At 49.6% G+C, this 19,401-nt stretch overlaps 1 protein-coding gene across 2 annotated transcripts; it reads right to left on the bottom strand.

Annotated features, from left to right (window-relative positions):
* Positions 1 to 9,999: 9,999 nt before the first annotated feature.
* Positions 10,000 to 16,230, bottom strand: LOC120383709 (olfactory receptor 11L1-like). Of its 2 annotated transcripts, XM_039501903.1 has the most exons (2): positions 16,213 to 16,230; positions 10,000 to 10,911 (listed from the first exon to the last, which is right to left on the bottom strand). In XM_039501903.1, exons 1-2 carry the CDS (start codon positions 16,228 to 16,230, stop codon positions 10,000 to 10,002), a joined length of 930 nt encoding a protein of 309 aa, XP_039357837.1. The 2 variants fall into 2 exon arrangements, with proteins under 2 accessions (XP_039357837.1, XP_039357836.1); XM_039501902.1 differs by lacking the exon at positions 16,213 to 16,230 and having other exon boundaries at positions 10,000 to 10,938.
* Between the last annotated feature and the right edge of the window lie 3,171 nt (positions 16,231 to 19,401).

Here is a 19,401-nt window from a genome sequence, read left to right as displayed (position 1 = left end):
AAGAACGATCTCACAGCCTTTCTTCACATGAATAAATCTGAGGTCTAATTCTGATCTCTCAAACTGTTTTTTGCAATATTAACTTCTGCCGGAGATCCTCCCATTTTACAGCTGCCCAGGTGAGGTCAGAGCCAGGAGCTTTAAATTCTGAGTAGTCAGACAGACAGAGCCTTTATAGTTCAATTGTTTTCCTAGCAGCACACTGCATGGACTAAGGTCCTTAATCAGCCTTCACTCAGTGACTATTCCCAAATACCCCGAACAATGGAAGTGTGCTGGTTACAAACCGAGCAAAATCGTAGTATCTGAGCACCTCACAGTCCTTAATGCGGTGGTCCCCAACGCGGTGCCTGCGGACAACATGGCGCCCACCGGGGCATTTATGTGCGCCCGCCTAGTGCTCTGCAGGGGAAAGATGCCGCTGCCCTGTGTTTGCTGGGGACAGAAAACTCTAGGGCTGTGGGCGCTGCTTCTCTCTGTCCCCAGCAGGTGCTGGGCCGCGGCTTCTCTCCTGCCGGGCACAGAGAACTCCAGGGCTGCAGAGGAGCCGCAGCCCCGCACCTGCTGGGCACATAGAACTCCAGGGCCCGCCTTGTGCCCATCAGGGAAGAGATGCCAGGGCCCCCTGCCAGGCATCTGCTTGCTCCACTGGTGCTTGGAGCCGGCCCTGTATGTGAGTATTCTTCCTGCACTGATACTGCTGTTTTCTTGTGCTTTGCAATTTATTATTTTTTTAACATTTTGCCCCAAAATGAGTGGTTCAAATAAGAGACAACGTATGTATTATTTCAACCCAGAGTGGGAAGAATATTAAATATGATGTTTTTCGTATTATTTAATGTACAAATACAAAATAAGCCTTGAAAAATTGTTGGCGCCCGCCACACTCTTCTGAAAACATGAATGTGCTACTGGCCACAAAAAGGTTGGGGGCCACTGCTTTAATGTATTTATCCTCACAATGCCACAGTGAGATTGGAAAAAGTTTCTGTGCCCATTGTACAGATGGAGAACTGAGGCCCAGAAGGTCAGTTTGAGAAGGTACTTAGTGCCTAAAAATGCAGATCAGTGCCCAGTGGGATTTTACAAAGTCCTTCATCAGCCTCAGTGTCTAACTCCCATTTGAGCCAAAGGATATTAGATGCCTAACCTGCTTAGATGCTTTTCAGCATTCCACTTGGTGCCCATCTACATCACTTGGTGCCTCAACACCTTTGAAATCTGGCCTAAGCAATTCCCCCAAAGAGCCCCAGGGAACCTGCTGGAGAATAGAGAATTGACCCCACGTATCCAACATCCCAGGTTAGCCCCTACCCAAATCTATCCAGAGCAATAGCTTGCCACATTATTCAGTTTCCTGAATTACTCAATGATCTCTTATGACAGTGAGTTCCAGGAGACAAATACACATTATGTAAAGAGAAATTTGTTTCATGTCTGAGTGCTAAAGGTGTTGTCTGTTAAGTTGATTGGGTCACTCTTGATTTGTAGGTGCACCTGATGGAGTTTCTCTGTCCCATTCATTAGTCCTTAACCTCTCACATGTCCCACCTTGTTCATCTCCTCTTTCAGTGAAACTCCCTGAGTCTTTTCTGAGGCTGGGATATTCAAAGGGACCTAAAGAAATTCGATACTGTTGAAAAATCAAGGGGAGTTGGTCACCTGACTCCCCTGAAATTCCCAGCCCCATTAAACTCTGCCCATCCATGCATCTGCTTCTCTTCTCACGCTCCGCTCCGTTCCCAGCCCCATGCAGTAAATGGGAAAAGAAGAGACGCTCTCTCCTCTCTTCCCCCAGCTCTGAGACAGCAGGTGCAGCTCAGGAGCCTGCATGTGAGCACCAGCAGAGCAGGGCGTGAGCATGCTCTCCTCATGCTAATGCTTGTGACACTGAGAGCAGGACCTTGACTAGCAGCGCAGCTGGGAAACTCCCTCTGCCCAGTGACCTGCCCCGTGCACAAAGGGAATGCCCCGAGCAGGCACATACAGACCCCTGTCCCTCTCCTCCCCTCCTTGGCACCCTGAGACACACTCTACCCCAGGTGCACTCTGCTGCCCAGCTGAAGAGTGAGAGTGTCTGGGCCTGGATTTTGTGCAGCATCCCGGGTCCAAAAGAACAGCTGGAACTCAATGCTCCCATCACACTCTGCAGTGTCGCACTTCAGCCCTGTTGGGCGGGGGGAGGATTGAGACCTATCAAGGGCAGAATAGGAAGTGAGAGGGAGCAGGATATGCACAGCTATGGTGTGCGCCTGAGAGACAGCTCTGGCTGTGCTCCTTCCCACTACTGCACAATTACCTCCCTATGTGAGTTCCCCAGGATATGACCACGGGATTGTCTAAACAGAGAGTTAGATCGTGGGAAGCTGGGGTGTGAATCTCCAGAGCACTAGCCTGCCACGTACAAACATGCTGTGTGGACCCTGCTCCAGTGCACTAAACATTCCCTAGTGCGCATTGACCTACCCCCATTTCAAACAGCACTAGGGCAAAATCCACTAGGGGACTTTTACTGTGTGATAGCTGGATCTGCGCGGCCCCTTACTGCACAGCAACCTACCACACTGTAGATTTCCATCTCAGCTTGCCACACACTGACTCCTTGTGTGGACAAAAACCAGGAAGGTTAAGATTTACCTTTAATCCTCAGCAAGAAGCTGCGACCTCTGTGTCGATGCTGAGTGGGTGTGGGGATCTGGTTTTCACTTCCATGCTGCTGCCCTCTGTGTCTCCTGCTCTCAGAGTTTGTCTACAGGGTGGGGTAGTGCACTCAAGAGCAATGGGATTTCTATAGGGCACCAACATCTGGCATGCGAACTGGCTCATGTAGACTCTTGCTGGCGCCCACAGAAAGTTCCTTTGTGCACAACACATTGGCGCACTTTGGAATTAACACCCCGCTGTGGTGCACCACCGCCCCGTATGGACAAGCCCTTATTCGCTCTGCCAAGACACCTACCTTCCACTGCTGCCCTGGGCTGGCTCTTGATTTTTTGCCTGATACAGACACCCGTGTATATTACAAGGGACCTCCATGCCTCCTGCTCTGGAGCCTTCTAGCGTTTATAGGGGAAAGCAACCTGACGTTGGCTCAGGCAGCTCTTGGTTTCTCCGCTGAGGCTGCTGCTAATGATCCCTGCTTTGAAAGTGCCCTCAGGAGGGAATTCAATGCTATGGTGCTTGTTAAGACAGTGTTAACATCAAGGCCATTGACTACTGAGGCCTGGTCTCCACTACAGAGTTAGGCTGACTCAAGGCATCTTACGTCGACCTAACTATGGAAACGTTTACATGTAAATTTCACTCCTGCTGATGTAACTGCCCCACTACGCTGACTTAATAACCCCACCTCCACGAGCGGCATAGAGTCAAGGTTGATGTAGTTAGTGTCAATGTAGGCACTGCATTACTTATTTCGAATATTATTGGCTTTCAGGAGCCTTCCCACGATGCCCCACACTGTCAGTGCAATCGGCGTGAGTGCTCCTGGTGAGGTCACGCACTGCTGAAATAAGGAGCAAAGTTCAGACACGCACGAGCGATGTAATTACTGCGGTGGCTGTCTGCCGACGCAGGTTAGGTCGACTTAATTCTGTAGTGTGGACATGGAGAATAAGTTCCTTAGGATTTGGCCCATAGCAGTTATTCTTTGCTGACTGTCTGTGCTAGCTTGCCCATTCCCGGGTGAATTAACAGGTGTGTTGTATGTAAGACCTGGGAGGTAATTGTTCTGCTCTGCTCGGGACTGGTGAGGCATCAGATGGAGTAGTGTGTCCAGTTCTGGGCACTGCACCTTAAGAGGGCTGGGGAAAAATTTGACACAGTACAGAGGAGAGCAACAAAAATGATAAAGAGGTTTAGAAAACGTGACCTGTGAGGAAAAGTAGAAAGAATTGGGTGTATTTAGCCTGGAGAAGAGAAGGGTGAGGGGGGATGTGGTAACAGTCTTCAGAGATATACCAGGTTGTTAGAAAGAGGATGATGATCCATTGTTCTCCATGTGCACCAAGGGTAGGTCAAGAAGGAAACTATAAAAAAACATGCAGAGGAGTGGGGAGGAGCACTGTGGAATCACAGAGCAACTGTGTGGCGCAGTGGAGAAGCCACTGGATTGGGATTATTCCCAGCTCCACGACTGGCCTGTTGGATGACCATGTGCCTCAGTGTCCCATCTGTAAAATGGGGATAATGATCTCAAGCTCTTGGAGATGTGTTGATGGAAAGTAGCATATAAAAACTAGGTCTTTTGATTATTACCGAGTCACAGTAGCGCATCAACTGCAAACCTAGAGGAGAACGACAGTTGTCAAAACGGCCACTAACTCTCACTAATAAAAATGGCTCCTTCTGTTTAAAAAACTAGGAGATAAAATGTCACAAAGAAACTTTGTTAACACAGAGTTAAGGTGCCCGGTGATAGCTCGGGCCCTTCCCAAAGGCTGAGTTCAGCAAAACTCTGACTTCTGAGAACCAGGAAATAGAGAGAGAAGATAAATGCCCACACAACCTTAACTCTACCATATTTTTGCAATACCTCAAAATACCCACACTACGCATTCCCACTCTATCGTGTCACTGCTTTGGGCAGGTGCTTCCTGCCATAGCCTATGTTCAAACCCTGATCATACTCCTCCGACAGGATACCACACTTCTAAAGTGTAACAGTCACTTCACACCCTTTTCCAGCCCCTGAGTTGAGGAGAGTATTGTTGCACTGTGGCAGCACAGGCTTTTCAAGATTACCTGTCTCACTCATGCCATCCCGGATGACGGGGAGAGAAGGGCTGTCAGGCTGTCTGGAGTGGCTGAAGAGCACGGGTACCAGCCTCAGGGCAGACTGTTCAGAAGCAGGTCACAAGCCCCACATTGGCAGTGAGTTCTAGACTTAGATTTCACCAACCAAGTATCAAGTGGGACCTCCTCAAGCACTACAATAGCCTTAACATGGAGTCACAGACAGTCCTCTTGGACACTCTGGTCTGTCTTGCCACCCAAGTAAGCCTGCCTTTGCGATAGATGGCCCCTTCCACCAAAAATCACAATAATATTCAGGGAGCTGACCCCTGATAGGCACAGACTTGGCTTCCCCACGCTAAGGGGAGGTTTCAGTGGGTGCCGCACAATCCCAGGCACCGCAACAAATGTCACATGGACATACAATAAAACTAAAAGATGGCAAATTCTGCACCAATAAATACCTTTTTCCAAGATGTGTGATTAGACTATAGTCATCAAAGTGGGACTGGACATTTGTATGGGTAACAAGAATAACCAGAGTTATCATAGACAATGATGATGATTCCTATTACTCTAAGCAGCAGGTTGGGTTGTTTTTGTCTAGGGACCAGACAGAGACGCAAACAGTCAGACACTCTCAGCTATTCTGCTGCAAGAACAAGACAACCTTTTGCAGATGCTGAGGGCATTAGGGCTCAAACCTCCCCAAACACACTGTGTATCTCCATGCCAGGTAGAGACTGTGTATTGTTACCCCTTTTTGACCTGAGTGGCTAGTCATAGTTTGGAGCCATGGGGATGTCCCAATTGGAAACAGACATTGATGGAGTCTGATATTTTCTTTGATTCAATCTCATTTATTGACAAGGAATGTACAAAGTCCGACTTCTCTGAATGCATGAGCAGGGGCGGCTCTAGACCCCAGCGCGCCAAGCAGGCGCTTGGGGCGGCCGTTTCCCGGGGGGGCGGCATTTGGCTCCGGTGGAGCTCCCGCCGGCATGCCTGCGGCAGGTCCACCGGAGCCCGGGACGAGCGGACCTGCCGCAGGCAAGACTGCGGCGGGTCCCCTCTTCCCGCGGCTCCGGTTGAGCTCCCGCAGGCATGACTGCGGCAGGTCCGCTCGTCCCGGGCTCCGGTGGACCTGCCGCAGGCAAGTCGGCAGGAGCTCAACCGGAGCCGCGGGAAGAGGGGACCCGCCGCGGGACCGGGGAAGGGCGGCTTCTCTGAATGCATGAGCAGGGGCGGCTCTAGACCCCAGCGCACCAAGCAGGCGCTTGGGGCGGCCGTTTCCCCGGGGGCGGCATTTGGCTCCGGTGGAGCTCCCGCCGGCATGCCTGCGGCAGGTCCACCGGAGCCCGGGACGAGCGGACCTGCCGCAGGCAAGACTGCGGCGGGTCCCCTCTTCCCGCGGCTCGGTTGAGCTCCGCAGGCGCGGACTGCGGCAGGTCCGCTCGTCCCGGGCTCCGGTGGACCTGCCGCAGGCAAGTCGGCAGGAGCTCAACCGGAGCCGCGGGAAGAGGGGACCCGCCGCGGGACCGGGGAAGGGCGGCTTCTCTGACTGCAGGAGCAGGGGCGGCTCTAGACCCCAGCGCGCAAGCAGGCGCTTGGGGCGGCCGTTTCCAGGGCGGCATTTGGCTCGGTGGAGCTCCGCCGGCATGCCTGCGGCAGGTCCACGGAGCCGGGACGAGCGGACCTGCCGCAGGCAAGACTGCGGCGGGTCCCCTCTTCCCGCGGCTCGGTTGAGCTCCGCAGGCATGACTGCGGCAGGTCCGCTCGTCCCGGGCTCCGGTGGACCTGCCGCAGGCAAGTCGGCAGGAGCTCAACCGGAGCCGCGGGAAGAGGGGACCCGCCGCGGGACCGGGGAAGGGCGGCGCAGCGCTCCGCGCTGCTTGGGGCAGCGTGATCTCTAGAGCTGCCCCTGTGCATGAGGAACCAAAAACAAAAGGAGCAGCTTCTTTGCTTACTGCCCCAAGTCTCGTTAGCCACCTCCTTTGACCCAAATGCTCCCCTTTTCCAGGCTCAAACTGGGCTACTGTTTGCCTTCCTTGCTTTTTCCCCTCAGCCTCCATCTCTCTGTTCTGTGTGTTCTCTCTCCTCTCTCTTCTCTCACACACCAATCCGTGCTCAGCCAAACCCTTCTGCCCACTCAGTCCAAATTCCTGGGCAGGTTCACACATCGTTTGTCTTAGACGGGGGCTTCTGATTAACTCATCCTGACAGTTATGTGAATAGAAGGGGGTGTCCACACATCAGTTAGAATAAGTTTTTTAACTCAACCATAAGAAGGTTTGGTCCAGCTCATAATGACGTCCCTCACCTCAGGGGAGGCTCAGGCTAGTCATCCAGGTTTGGCCCCACCCTACAACATCCACACAGCTATTTTTAGCATGCTAGCACAAGCCCTGCTAGCATGAGTCTGCCTATGCAGCCTGGGAGGCTCACCTTCAGCTGCCATGTAGACGACCTCCAGTGGCGCAGCTACTGTCAATGCCTTCAGTTAGTTCCTGTGTATTAATTTGAATCAGTGGCCTAAGGATTAAAGGACTATTCAATGGGTAGAATTTTCAAAAGCACCAAAGTGACTTCAGAGCCTGAGTTCCCCTTTCAGAAGGACCTAAGGACGAGGGAATCTCTGTCTCATAGAAAGCCAATGAGATTTATGCGTCTAAGTCAGCTAGACACTTTTGGAAATTTTACCCAATGTGCTTCAGGGTGAAAGGAGCTGGCATGTGTCATGATTAGCATTTCCCCCATGCCTACATGCTGCTTTTTTGTTTGACATTGATTTTGTTGTTTTTGTTGCTGTAGCAAAGAGGTTGTGTCAACAGAAACCATTCACATCATTTATTTTATTTTGATAGCCACTAATCTGTATAGGATCTGATGCACTGGGTTTTAGGGAATGTGTACACTGCAATGTAAGCCCAAACTCACACTCAGGTTTGAGGATTTCAATCTGACAAACGCACATTCAACCACCATTCTACACCTATTGAGAAGATAATTAAGCTTTCTTTTGCCATGGCCTCTGATCAGGATACTGTTTCATATGCCCAGGCAAAAGGGGGTACATGGGATCCCCTAGAATAACCATGGAAACAGTAATTCCATTTATGACATTATCATTTGGAATAGTGTTCCGGCCTTTCTATGAAGGTAGATGGCCGACTGATGGAAAACCTTGGCATCATGAACTTTTCCAGGGCAGCCCACGTTGGCATCCATAACTTTGCCTCTGTAGTCCCCAAGGGCCACATACCTATGAAGTAGTACCTTTTGCAGTGTCTGTACTCTGGCTCCTTGAGTACATACAATCATGGCCCCGGTGCAGCCAGGAAATCCTATTCTCCCCAAACTAGCAGTTACTTTGGGGATATTGTTTATTCCCCCACATTTGGCTAAACCACACGCCTGACTGCCTTAAAAACCTCAGCCACCACTTCACATTCCAGTCGACTGTCCAACCCCAAACTGGTTAGCAATGGACCCGTAGGACTCTGGGGTATAGCAACCTACTTTTGAACAGAAATGGCTTCCCTTGCATATGTGTCGTGGTGCTGAAGGGTCCGGAAAGCTGCTAACAAGACTCCAGAAATGTATCTTTCTTCATGAGCAAGGTCTGGTCATACCAGGTCTGCATGACGATGGGATCCCACCAGTCTGTGCTTGTGGCCCTGCTGCAGAAGCACCGGTCTACACAGGGGCATCAGTGGCTCTTCCAAGAGCTATGAGCAGCATCATCCAGTTTGAGTCTGCCAGGTCTGTATCACGCTCCTCCTCCTCCAACAGGTGCCTTCTTCTGCAGGTCAGAAAATGCCCCTGAAACGTTCACCAGCGCCTCAGGGAAGTTCTGCCCATTGCCTGAAACAGGAGTGAAAGCACAAGCAAGACAAGTGCTTCAAACGCTGACTGTGACAGGTTGGATCACAGAAACCCCCCTGATAACTGTGACCTGAGTACCCAGACTACTTCTACCTCTGCTTTCCCTGACAGCTCAGGACTCCAGCATCTGTCTTGCTGAACCAGCCATTCCCATCTGCTCCAACAAAGACCCAGGGTCTGAATTACTTGCCCCAAAGCTGCAGGTTTACCTGAAAGCAGCTAACAGAGGTGGGCTTTTCTTTAGCACTCAGATGCCCGACTCCCAATGGGGTCTAATCCCAAATAAATCGGTTTTACCCGGTATAAACTTTATGCAGGGAAAACTCAAACATTGTTCGCCCTCTATAACACTGAAAGAGAGATATGCACAGTTGTTTTCTCCCCCAGGTATTAATACATACTCTGAGTTAATTAATTAGTAAAAAGTGATTTTATTCAATACAGAAAGTAGTATTTAAGTGGTTCCAAGTAGTAACAGACTAAGTAAGTCACCAAGCAAAATAAAATAAAATGCGCAAATCTCTGTCTAATCGAACTGAATACAGATAAGATCCTCACCAGTTCCAGAATGCTCCCTTTTACAGACTAATCTCCTTTTAGCCTGGGTCCAGCAATCACTCACACCCCTGCAGTCACTGGCCTTTGTTCCTGTTTATTTCAAGTATCCTGAGGGGTGGAGAGGCTCTCTTGTTAGCCAGCCGAAGACCTGGCACAGGCTGGTTTGACTTAGATCTGCATAGTGCAGCCTAGATGCCTGAGCACTGTTGTGAAGCCTGGGTCTAGAAATTCTAAACCTAGTGTTAATATTCAGTGTGGACACTCAAGTCTAGATTCACACTCACTGAGCCTACGGGTTAAAGTGCCACACACCCTAGGCTTACATTGCAGTATAGGCACACGCTTACACCCCTTCTACCCATTGCAAGATGACACACAGTACAACAAATGGGAAGACCAGTACAATCTTCCCAGATATAAAGTTATGGAGCTTTGGGGAATCCAGGACGTCAAGGAGAAGGAAAATATTTGAACCAGCTAATTCTGCCCACAGTGATCTGAGGCCAGTGCTAAGTAGAATGTGGTATTCACACAATTCAGAGAGAGCAGAGAAATACATGAAACACGTATCTGAAATCTTAAATGTCACCATGTGGAGGGTAGAGCGCAAGACATGTTTCCAATTAAGGCAGCAGCAAATATCAGCTTTAGCCAGAAATGGGAATGTCATCAACCCAAAACGTAGCATGTGCTCACGTTCCCCAAAGCAGTTCCTATTGGTGTGAGCTTGGCCCTACTAGATGTAAACTTTCTTGCTCATTAAGCCAGATAGGTTCCTTCACAGATCAGTGACTCCATCTGAATTCATGAGAGCAACATATATTACCGGATGACTTTTCTCAGGGCCTCCTTCACCTCTTTGTTTCGCAGGCTGTAGATGAGGGGGTTGAGCATGGGAGTCAGGACTGTGTAGAAGACAGAGAACACTTTGTTCAGGGCTTTCAGTGTATTGGTTTTTGGTAGCAGATACACAGTCATTAGGGTCCCATAGAAAAGTGTAACCACAATGAGGTGAGAGGAGCAGGTGGAAAAGGCCTTTTGCCTCCCGGTGGTGGAAGGGATTCTCAGGATAGTAGCAATGATACAAACATAGGATGTCACAGTTAATAGAAATGGGCAAGGCAGGTCTAGGAAGGCGAGTATGAAACTAACCAGTGTGATCATGCTGGTGTCACTGCAGGAGAGCTTTAGCATTGGAGAAAAATCACAAAAGAAATGGTCAATTTCATTGGGGGCACAGAATGTTAATTGCGACAAAAACCACATTGTTATTACACAAGTTAGAAATCCGCTTAACCAAGACCCCGCTGAAAGCTGGAGGCACAACCTGCCGTTCATCAGGGCTGCATAACGCAGGGGTTTGCATATCGCTAGATACCGATCATAAGACATCACTGCTAGGAGATAACATTCTGTAGTTGCCAGAGAACCAAAGCAATAAAACTGTGCAAAACAGCCACTGACAGAAATGGTTCTGTCTCCGGTCAGGAGACTGGCCAGTAACCTGGGCAGGATGGTGGAGGTGTAGCAGGTCTCCAAGCAGGACAAGTTCCCCAGGAAGAAGTACATGGGAGTGTGAAGGTGCTGATCAGCCACAACTAGCGCAACGATGAGGATGTTCCCAGACATGGTCACAATGTAGATCACCAGGAAAACCAGGAAGAGAAGGATCTGCAGTTCAGGGAGATTCCTGAATCCCAGGAGGATGAATTCTGTGATTATCGTTCGATTGTCCTCTTCTGCTTTGTCTATGAGGTGCATCTAGGTACAAAGAAAAATACTAAAACTCAGAGACGGGACTTTCAAAGGCAAAAACTACCCATCAGCTTAGGCAAGTGCAGAAGGACAGATATCCAGAGGCATTTAGGCACCCAAAGTTGCAGATAGGTGCCTAGTGGGATTTTCAAAAGTACGTAGGCAACCAATGTGCCTTAAGGTCAGATTTTTAAAGTTATTTAGGTGCTGCAGCACACAGCATCACAATTCCCAAGCCTAAATCTTATTTTCCCAGATGTAGGCACTGAGGACTCTACATTCTATTGACAGCCAATGGGATTTAGACTCCTCCATGCCTAAATCCGTTTTGAAAATGGAATTAAGGTTCCTCAATCAGTTAGGCGTTGTTGCAACACTGAGCTCAGCAACCCCTAAATAGCTTTAAAAATCTGGTCCTGAGGGCTTTGCTGAATCAGGACCTTAATTCAAGCTATGCAGAGCCACAAATGATCTGCTGTTCCTCAAAGGATGCTAGCCACTGGCAAGTTTTAGCCCACACTAAGAATGGTCAGCGGCAGTAAGAGAGAGTAAAGGAATGGCTTTAACAAGAACGATCTCACAGCCTTTCCTCACATGAATAAATCTGAGGTCTAATTCTGATCTCCCATCTGTTTTTTTGCAATATTAACTTCTGCCGGAGATCCTCCCATTTTACAGCTGCCCAGGTGAGGTCAGAGCCAGGAGCTGTAAATTCTGAGTAGTCAGACAGACAGAGCCTTTATGGTTCAATTGTTTTCCTAGCAGCACACTGCATGGTCTAAGGTCCTTAATCAGCCTTCACTCAGTGACTATTCCCAAATACCCCGAACAATGGAAGGGTGCTGGTTACAGACCGAGCAAAATCATAGTATCTGAGCACCTCACAGTCCTTAATGCGGTGGTCCCCAACGCGGTGCTCGCGGGCACCATGGCGCCCGCTGGGGCATTTATGTGCACCTGCCTAGTGCTCTGCAGGGAAAGAAGCTGCAGCCCTGTGTTTGCTGGGGACAGAGAACTCTAGGGTTGTGGGCGCTGCTTCTCTCTGTCCCCGGCAGGTGCTGGGCTGCGGCTTCTCTCCTGCCGGGCACAGAGAACTCCGGGGCTGCAGAGAAGCCGCAGCCCCTCGCCTGCCGGGCACACAGAACTCTGGGGTCTGCCTAGTGCCCATCAGGGAAGAGATGCCAGGGACCCCTGCCAGGCACCTGCTTGCTCCACTGGTGCCTGCAGCTGGCCCTGTATGTAAATATTCTTCCTGCAATGATACTGCTCTTTTCTGGTGCTTTGCAATTTATTAATTTTTTAACATTTTGCTCCAAAATGAGTGGTTCAAATAAGAGACAACATATGTATTATTTCAACCCAGAGTGGGAAGAATATTAAACATGATTTTTTTCATATTATTTATTGTACAAATACAAAATAAGCCTTGAAAAATTGTTGGCGCCCGCCACACACTTCTGAAAACATGAATGTGCTACTGGCCACAAAAAGATTGGGGGCCACTATTTTAATGTATTTATCCTCACAATGCCATAGTGAGATTTGAAAAGGTTTCTGTGCCCATTGTACAGATGGAGAACTGAGGCCCAGAAGGTCAGTTTGAGAATGTACTTAGTGCCTAAAAATGCAGATCAGTGCCCAGTGGGATTTTACAAAGTCCATCAGCCTCAGTGCCTATCTCGCATTCAAGCCAAAGGATATTAGATGCCTAACCTGCTTAGATGCTTTTCAGCATTCCACTTGGTACCCATCTACATCATTTGGTGCCTCAACACCTTTGAAATCTGGCCTAAGTAATTCCCCCAAAGGGCCCCAGGGAGCCTGCTGGAGAACAGAGAATTGACCCCACGTGTCCAACATCCCAGGTTAGCCCCCTACCCAAATCTATCCAGAGCTATAGCTTGCCACATAGTTCAGTTTCCTGAATTACTCAATGATCTCTAGTGAGTTCTAGGAGACAAATACACATTGTCTAAAAAGAACATTGTTTCATGTCTGAGTGCTAAAGGTGTTGTCTGTTAAGTTGATTGGGTCATTCTTGATTTGTAGGTGCACCTGATGGAGTTTCTCTGTCCCATTCATTAGTCCTTAACCTCTCACATGTCCCACCTTGTTCATCTCCTCTTTCAGTGAAATTCCCTGAGTCTTTTCTGAGGCTGGGATATTCAAAGGGACCTAAAGAAATTAGATACCATTGAAAAATCAAGGGGAGTTGGTCACCTGACTCCCCTGAAATTCCCAGCCCCATTAAACTCTGTCCATCCATGCATCTGCTTCTCTTCCCACTCTCTGCTCCGTTCCCAGCCCCATGCAGTAAATGGGAAAAGAAGAGGCGCTCTCTCCTCTCTTCCCCCAGCTCTGAGACAGCAGGTGCAGCTCAGGAGCCTGCATGTCAGCACCAGCAGAGCAGGGAGTGAGCATGCTCTCCTCATGCTAATGCCTGAGACACTGAGAGCAGGACCTTGACTAGCAGTGCAGCTGGGAAACTCCCTCTGTCAAGTGTCCTTCCCCGTGCACAAAGGGAATGCCCCGAGCAGGCACATACAGACCCCTGTCCCTCTCCTCCCCTCCTTGGTACCCTGAGACGCACTCTACCCCAGGTGCACTCTGCAGCTCAGCTGAAGAGTGCGAGTGTCTGGGCCTGGATTTTGTGCAGCATCCCCGGTGCAACAGAACAGCTGGAAATCAATGCTCCCAGCCACACCCTGCAGAGTTGCAGTTCAGCCCTGTTGGGAGGGGAGAGGAGGAATGAGACCTATCAAGGGCAGAATAGGAAGTGTGAGGGAGCAGGATATGCACAGCTACGGTGTGCGCCGAGAAACAGCTCCAGCTGTGCTCCTTCCCACTACCGCACCATTTCCTTCCTATGTGAGATCCCCAGGATCTGACCAAGGGCTTTTCTAAATAGAGAGTTCGATCATGATAAGCTGGGGTATGAATCTCCAGAGCACTAGCCTGCCATGTACTAACACGCTGTGTGGACCCCGCTCCAGTGCACAAAACATTCCCTAGTGCACATTGACCTACCCCCATTTCAAACAGCACTAGGGCAAAATCCACTAGGGGACGTTTACTGTGTGATAGCTGGATCCGCGCGGCCCCTCACTGCAGAGCAACCTACCGCACTGTAGATTTCCACCCCAGTTTGCCACGCACTGACTCCCTGTGTGGACAAACCCCAGGAAGGTTCAGATTTACTTTGAATCCTCAGCAAGAAGCGGCGACCTCTGTGTTGATGCTGAGTGGGTGTGGGGATCTGATTTCCACTTCCATGCTGCTCCCCTCTGTCTCCTGCTCTCAGAGTTTGTCCACAGGGTGGGGTAGTGCACTCAAGAGCAACGGGATTTCTAAAGGGCACCAATGTCTGGCACGCGAACTGGCTCATGTAGAATCTTGCTGGCGCCCACAGAAAGTTCCTTTGTGCACAACACATTGAGGCAATTTAGAATTAACACCCCACTGTTGTGCACTATCACCCCGTATGGACAAACCCTTATTAGCTCTGCAAAGACACCTACCTTCCACTGCTGCACTGGGCCGGCTCTTGATTTCTTGCCTGATGCACAGACCCATGTATATTACAAGGGGCCTCCATGGCTCCTGCTCTGGAGCCTTCTAGGGTTTATAGGGGAAAGCAGCCTCAGGTTGGCTCAGGCAGCTCTTGGGATCTCCGCTGAGGCTGCTGCTAATGATCCCTGCTTTGTAAGTGCCCTCAGGAGGGAATTCAATGCTATGGTGCTTGTTAAAACAGTGTAAACATCAAGGCCATTGACTACTGAGGTCTGGTCTACACTACAGAGTTAGGCTGACTCAAGGCATCTTATGTCGACCTAACTATGGAAGCGTTTGCACTTAAATTTCACTCCCTCTGATGTAACTGCCCCACTACGCTGACTTAATAACCCAACCTACATGAACGGCGTAGAGTCAAGGTTGATGTAGTTAGCGTCAATGTAGACACTGAGTTTCTTATGTCAAATGTTATTGGCTTTCAGGAGCCTTCCCATGATGCCCCACACTGTCAGTGCAATCGGCGCGAGTGCTACTGGTGAGCAATGTGAGCACCGCCGACACAAGGAGCAGAGTGCAGACACGCACGAGCGATGTAATTACTGCGGCGACTGTCTGCTGGTGTAAGTTAGGTCGACTTAATTCTGTAGTGTGGACATGGCCTGAGTTAGAGAAGAATGAGTTCCTTAGGATTTGGCCCATAGCAGTTATTCTTTGCTGACTGTCTGGGCTAGCTTGCCCATTCCCGGGTGAATTAACAGGTGTGTTGTGTGTAAGACCTGGGAGGTAATTGTTCTGCTCTGCTCGGCACTGGTGAGGCCTCAGCTGGAGTAGTGTGTCCAGTTCTGGCCACCGCACTTTAAGAGGGATGGGGAAAAATTAGACACAGTCCAGAGGACAGCAACAAAAATGATAAAGAGGTTTAGAAAACCTGACCTGTGAGGAAAAGTAGAAAGAATTTGGCGTGTTTAGCTTGGAGAAGAGAAGGGTGAAGGGGGCGTGGTAACAGTCTTCAGAGATATACCAGGTTGTTAGAAAGAGGATGATGATCCATTGTTCTCCACGTGCACCAAGGGTAGGACAAGAAGGAAACTATAACAAAATATTCAGAGGAGTGGGGAGGAGCACTGTGGAATCACAGAGCAACTGAGTGGCCAGTGGAGAAGCCATTGGATTGGGATTATTCCCAGCTCTGCCACTGGCCTGTTGGATGATCATGTGCCTCAGTGTCCCATCTGTAAAATGGGGATAATGATCTCAAGCTCTTGGAGATGTGTTGATGGAAAGTACAATATAAAAACTAGGTCTTTTGATTATTACCGAGCCACAGTAGCGCATCAACTGCAAACCTAGAGGAGAACGACAGTTGTCTAAATGGCCAGGAACTCCCACCAACAAACATTGCTCCTTCTGTTTAATAAACTAGGAAATAAAAGGTCACAAAATAATCTTTGTTAATGGATAGTTATGGTGCCCAGTGATAGCTCGGGCCCTTCCCAAAGGCTGAGTTCAACAAAACTCTGACTTCTGAGATGCAGGAAATAGAGAGAGAAGATAAATGCCCACACAACCTTAACTCTGCCCTGTTTGTGCAATACCCCAAAATACTCACACCACAGATTCCCAATCTACTGTGTCACTGCAGTGGGCAGGTGCTTCCTGCTATGGCCCTATGTTCAAACCCAGATCCTACTCTCCAGACAGGATACCACACTTCTACAGTGTAACGGTCACTTCACACCCTTTTCCAGCCTCTGAGTTGCTGAAGACAGAGGAGAGTATTGTCATACTGTGGCGGAGAGGAAGGGCTGTCAGGCTGTCTGGAGTGGCTGAAGAGCATGGGCACCAGTCTCAGGGCAGACTGTTTAGAAGCAGGGCACAGCCACAACATTGGCTGTGAGTTCTAGACTTAGATTTCACCAACCAAGTATCAAGTGGGACCTCCTCAAGCACTACAATAGCCTTAACATGGAGTCACAGACAGTCCCCTCTTGCCACCCAAGTAAACCTGCCTTTGTGATAGCTGGCCCCTTCCACCAAAAATCACAATAATATTCAGGGAGCTGACCCCTGGCAGGCACAGACCTGGCTTCCCCACACTAAGGGGAGATGTCAGTGGGTGCTGCACAATCCTGGGAAACCGCAAGAAACATCATAGGGATATACAATACAATTAAAAGATGGCAAATTCTGAACCAATAAATACCTTTTTCCACGATGTGCGAGTAGACAGTAGTCATCAAAGAGGCACTGGACATTTGTATGGCTCACAAGAATAACCAGAGTTATCATAGGCAATGATGATAATTCCTGTTACTCTAAGCAGCAGGTTGGGTTGTTTTTCTCTAGGGATCAGATAGAGACACAAACACTGAGGGTATGGCTACACTTGCGATTTGCAGCGCTGGTGGAGGCTTTCCAGCGCTGCAATTAGTAAGTGTCCACATCTGCAGGGCACATCCAGCACTGCAACTCCCTGGCTGCAGTGCTGGCCGTACACCTGGCTCAGCATGGAGAATAAAGAATGCAGCACTGGTGCTGCAGCGCTGGTCATCAAGTGTGGCCACACACCAGCGCTGTTATTGGCCTCCAGGGTATATGGATGTATCCCAGAATGCCCGTTCAGCCACTCTGCTCATCAGCTCAGACTCTACTGCCCTGGCCTCATATGACCCGCCCTTTAAATGCCCCAGGAATTTTAAAAATCCCCTTCCTGTTTGCTCAGCCAGGTGTGGAGTGCAATCAGTGAATCTTTACAGGTGACCATGCCTCCACGTGGCAAACGAGCCCCAGCTTGGAGCAATGGCGAGCTGATGGACCTCATCAGTGTTTGGGGGGAGGAATCTGTGCAGGCACAGCTGCGCTCTAGCCGTAAGAATTATGATACCTTTGCCCAGGTAACAAGAGACATGCTGGAAAGGGGCCATGAGCGGGAAGCACTGCAGTGCAGGGTTAAAGTAAAGGAGCTGCGGAGTGCCTATTGCAAAGCACGCGAGGGAAACCGCCGCTCCGGCCCTGCCCCCACGACCTGCCGTTTAGACAAGGAGCTGGACGCGATTTATGGGGGTGACCCCTCTGTAAATCCGAGGACCACAATGGACAGTTCAGAGCCGGTAGAGGAGAGGGAGGTGGAGGGGGAGATCCAAACAGACAGTGAGGCTACTGTGGTGGGGGGAGACACCCTGGAGTCCCAGGAGACATTCAGTCAGGAGCTCTTCTCAAGCCAGGAGGAAGCTAGCCAGTCGCAGCACCTGGAACTTGGTTCAGAAGAATCACAGGAGCAGGTCCCAGGTAAGCAGCTTTTATTGCATGCAAATGTTTTGGGAGAGGAGGGGGTGGTATGGCTGCATGCTTGCATGCCTAGACGTGGAATATCCCATTGATGTGGTCTATCACGTTGCGGTAATTTGCCTCTGTAATCTCCTCAAAAGTTTCAGCAAGAGCATAGGCAATGCGCTTGAGCAAGTTTAAAGGGAGAGCCAGTGTGGTCCCTGTCCCAGTCAGGCTAACGCATCCGCGCCACTGTTCCATGAGGGGTGGGGGGACCATTGCTGTACACAGGCAAGCTGCATAGGGGCCAGGGCGGAATCCGCATTGTTGTAGGAGACCCTCCCTTGCTTCCCAGGAAACCCACAGCAGGGAGATATCTTCAAGTATTAACTCCTGTGTGAAATGGAGGGAGGCACACTGTTTCATTGCAGGTCCCAACAGCAGCTTTCTGCCTTCCCCAAAGCCCACAAACAGCAGTGCACCCATGAACCAAGAAGCCCCCTGCCCAGGCAAACCAGGCAAGCATGTCTCCCAGGTTTTATTAACTTTTACTCTACTGCCTTACCCTCACTTACCATTTCTGCGAGTCTGTGAATTCTCTAGGTGTGTTTGAAATGTCTGAGGAATGCTACAGTGTGAGACTGGAAAGTAACTCACTGAGATTATACACAGTGCATGCTCTCTTAAAATGTATCATTTGCTGTATTTTTATAGTGTCCTTGACTAGTCCTGGACCGGCCTTATCAGAGACTGAAAAAAAACTTCAGAACCTAAGGAGGAAGCCTAAGAAAAGCAAGGAAGATTTGGTGAATGCAGTTCTGAATCAGCGTGCAAGAGACAATAAAACTACGCAGGAATGGAGAGGCAAAATTCAGCACTGGAGGGAAACACAAAGCAGGAGAAAGGAGTTGTCACTGAAGAAAACCACGAGGCAGCTTATAAACCTCATGGCGCGCCAAACAGACTGTATGCAGTCACTGGTAGTCATGCAGGCAGAGCACTACCGTGCCAACCGCTCCCCCTCCCAAACCTCTTTCCCTTGTGCACCAATGTCAGCTCCAAACCCCGTTCCCCAGCATCCAGGTTCTTACCTACAGCACCACCAGCTGCCCCTGACACCTGTACGGTCACCTATGAGCCCAGAGAACTACAACCCTTACCCTCTGCATTCAACCCCCATCACCATGCAGCATTATAATCCTGAAGTGCACACCACTCCTGGCAGTACATATACAAACCTATGAATGTACAGTCCAACAACCAACCCCCCTGCCCTTTTCCTTTTTTTTTTTAAAATAAATGATTTCTTTGATTATGAAACGGTTTTTATTATTGCATAAAGTGAAAGATAACAAACCCCAAGGAAAACACAGGTAACAAACCCCAAGGAAAACACAGGCACTTAAAAGCACTGTAACCAGTGCAGTTCACTCCCGGTCACGGCAAAAACCATTACTGTTGGCTTTCAGCCTCAAATTCCTCCCTCAAGGCATCCCTAATCCTTTTAGCACTGCTGTGGGCATCTCTAGTAGCCCTTCTCTCTGGCTGTGCAAATTCAGCCTCCAGGACTTGTACCTCATTGGTCCATGCCTGGCTGAATGTTTCACCCTTCCTGTCACAAATATTATGGAGGGTGCAGCACACGGATATTACCGCAGGGATGCTGCTTTCCCCCAAGTCTAGCTTCCC

Source organism: Mauremys reevesii, linkage group 15 (genome assembly GCF_016161935.1).
Source record: "Mauremys reevesii isolate NIE-2019 linkage group 15, ASM1616193v1, whole genome shotgun sequence".
Classification (NCBI taxonomy): Eukaryota; Metazoa; Chordata; order Testudines; family Geoemydidae; genus Mauremys; species Mauremys reevesii.
This window is presented reverse-complemented; position numbering and strand designations above follow the sequence as displayed.

What these genes read in the sequence shown, in the direction of transcription:
- LOC120383709 (XM_039501902.1), bottom strand. Translation starts at nt 10,938, where the DNA reads ATGCACCTCATAGACAAAGCAGAAGAGGACAATCGAACGATAATCACA.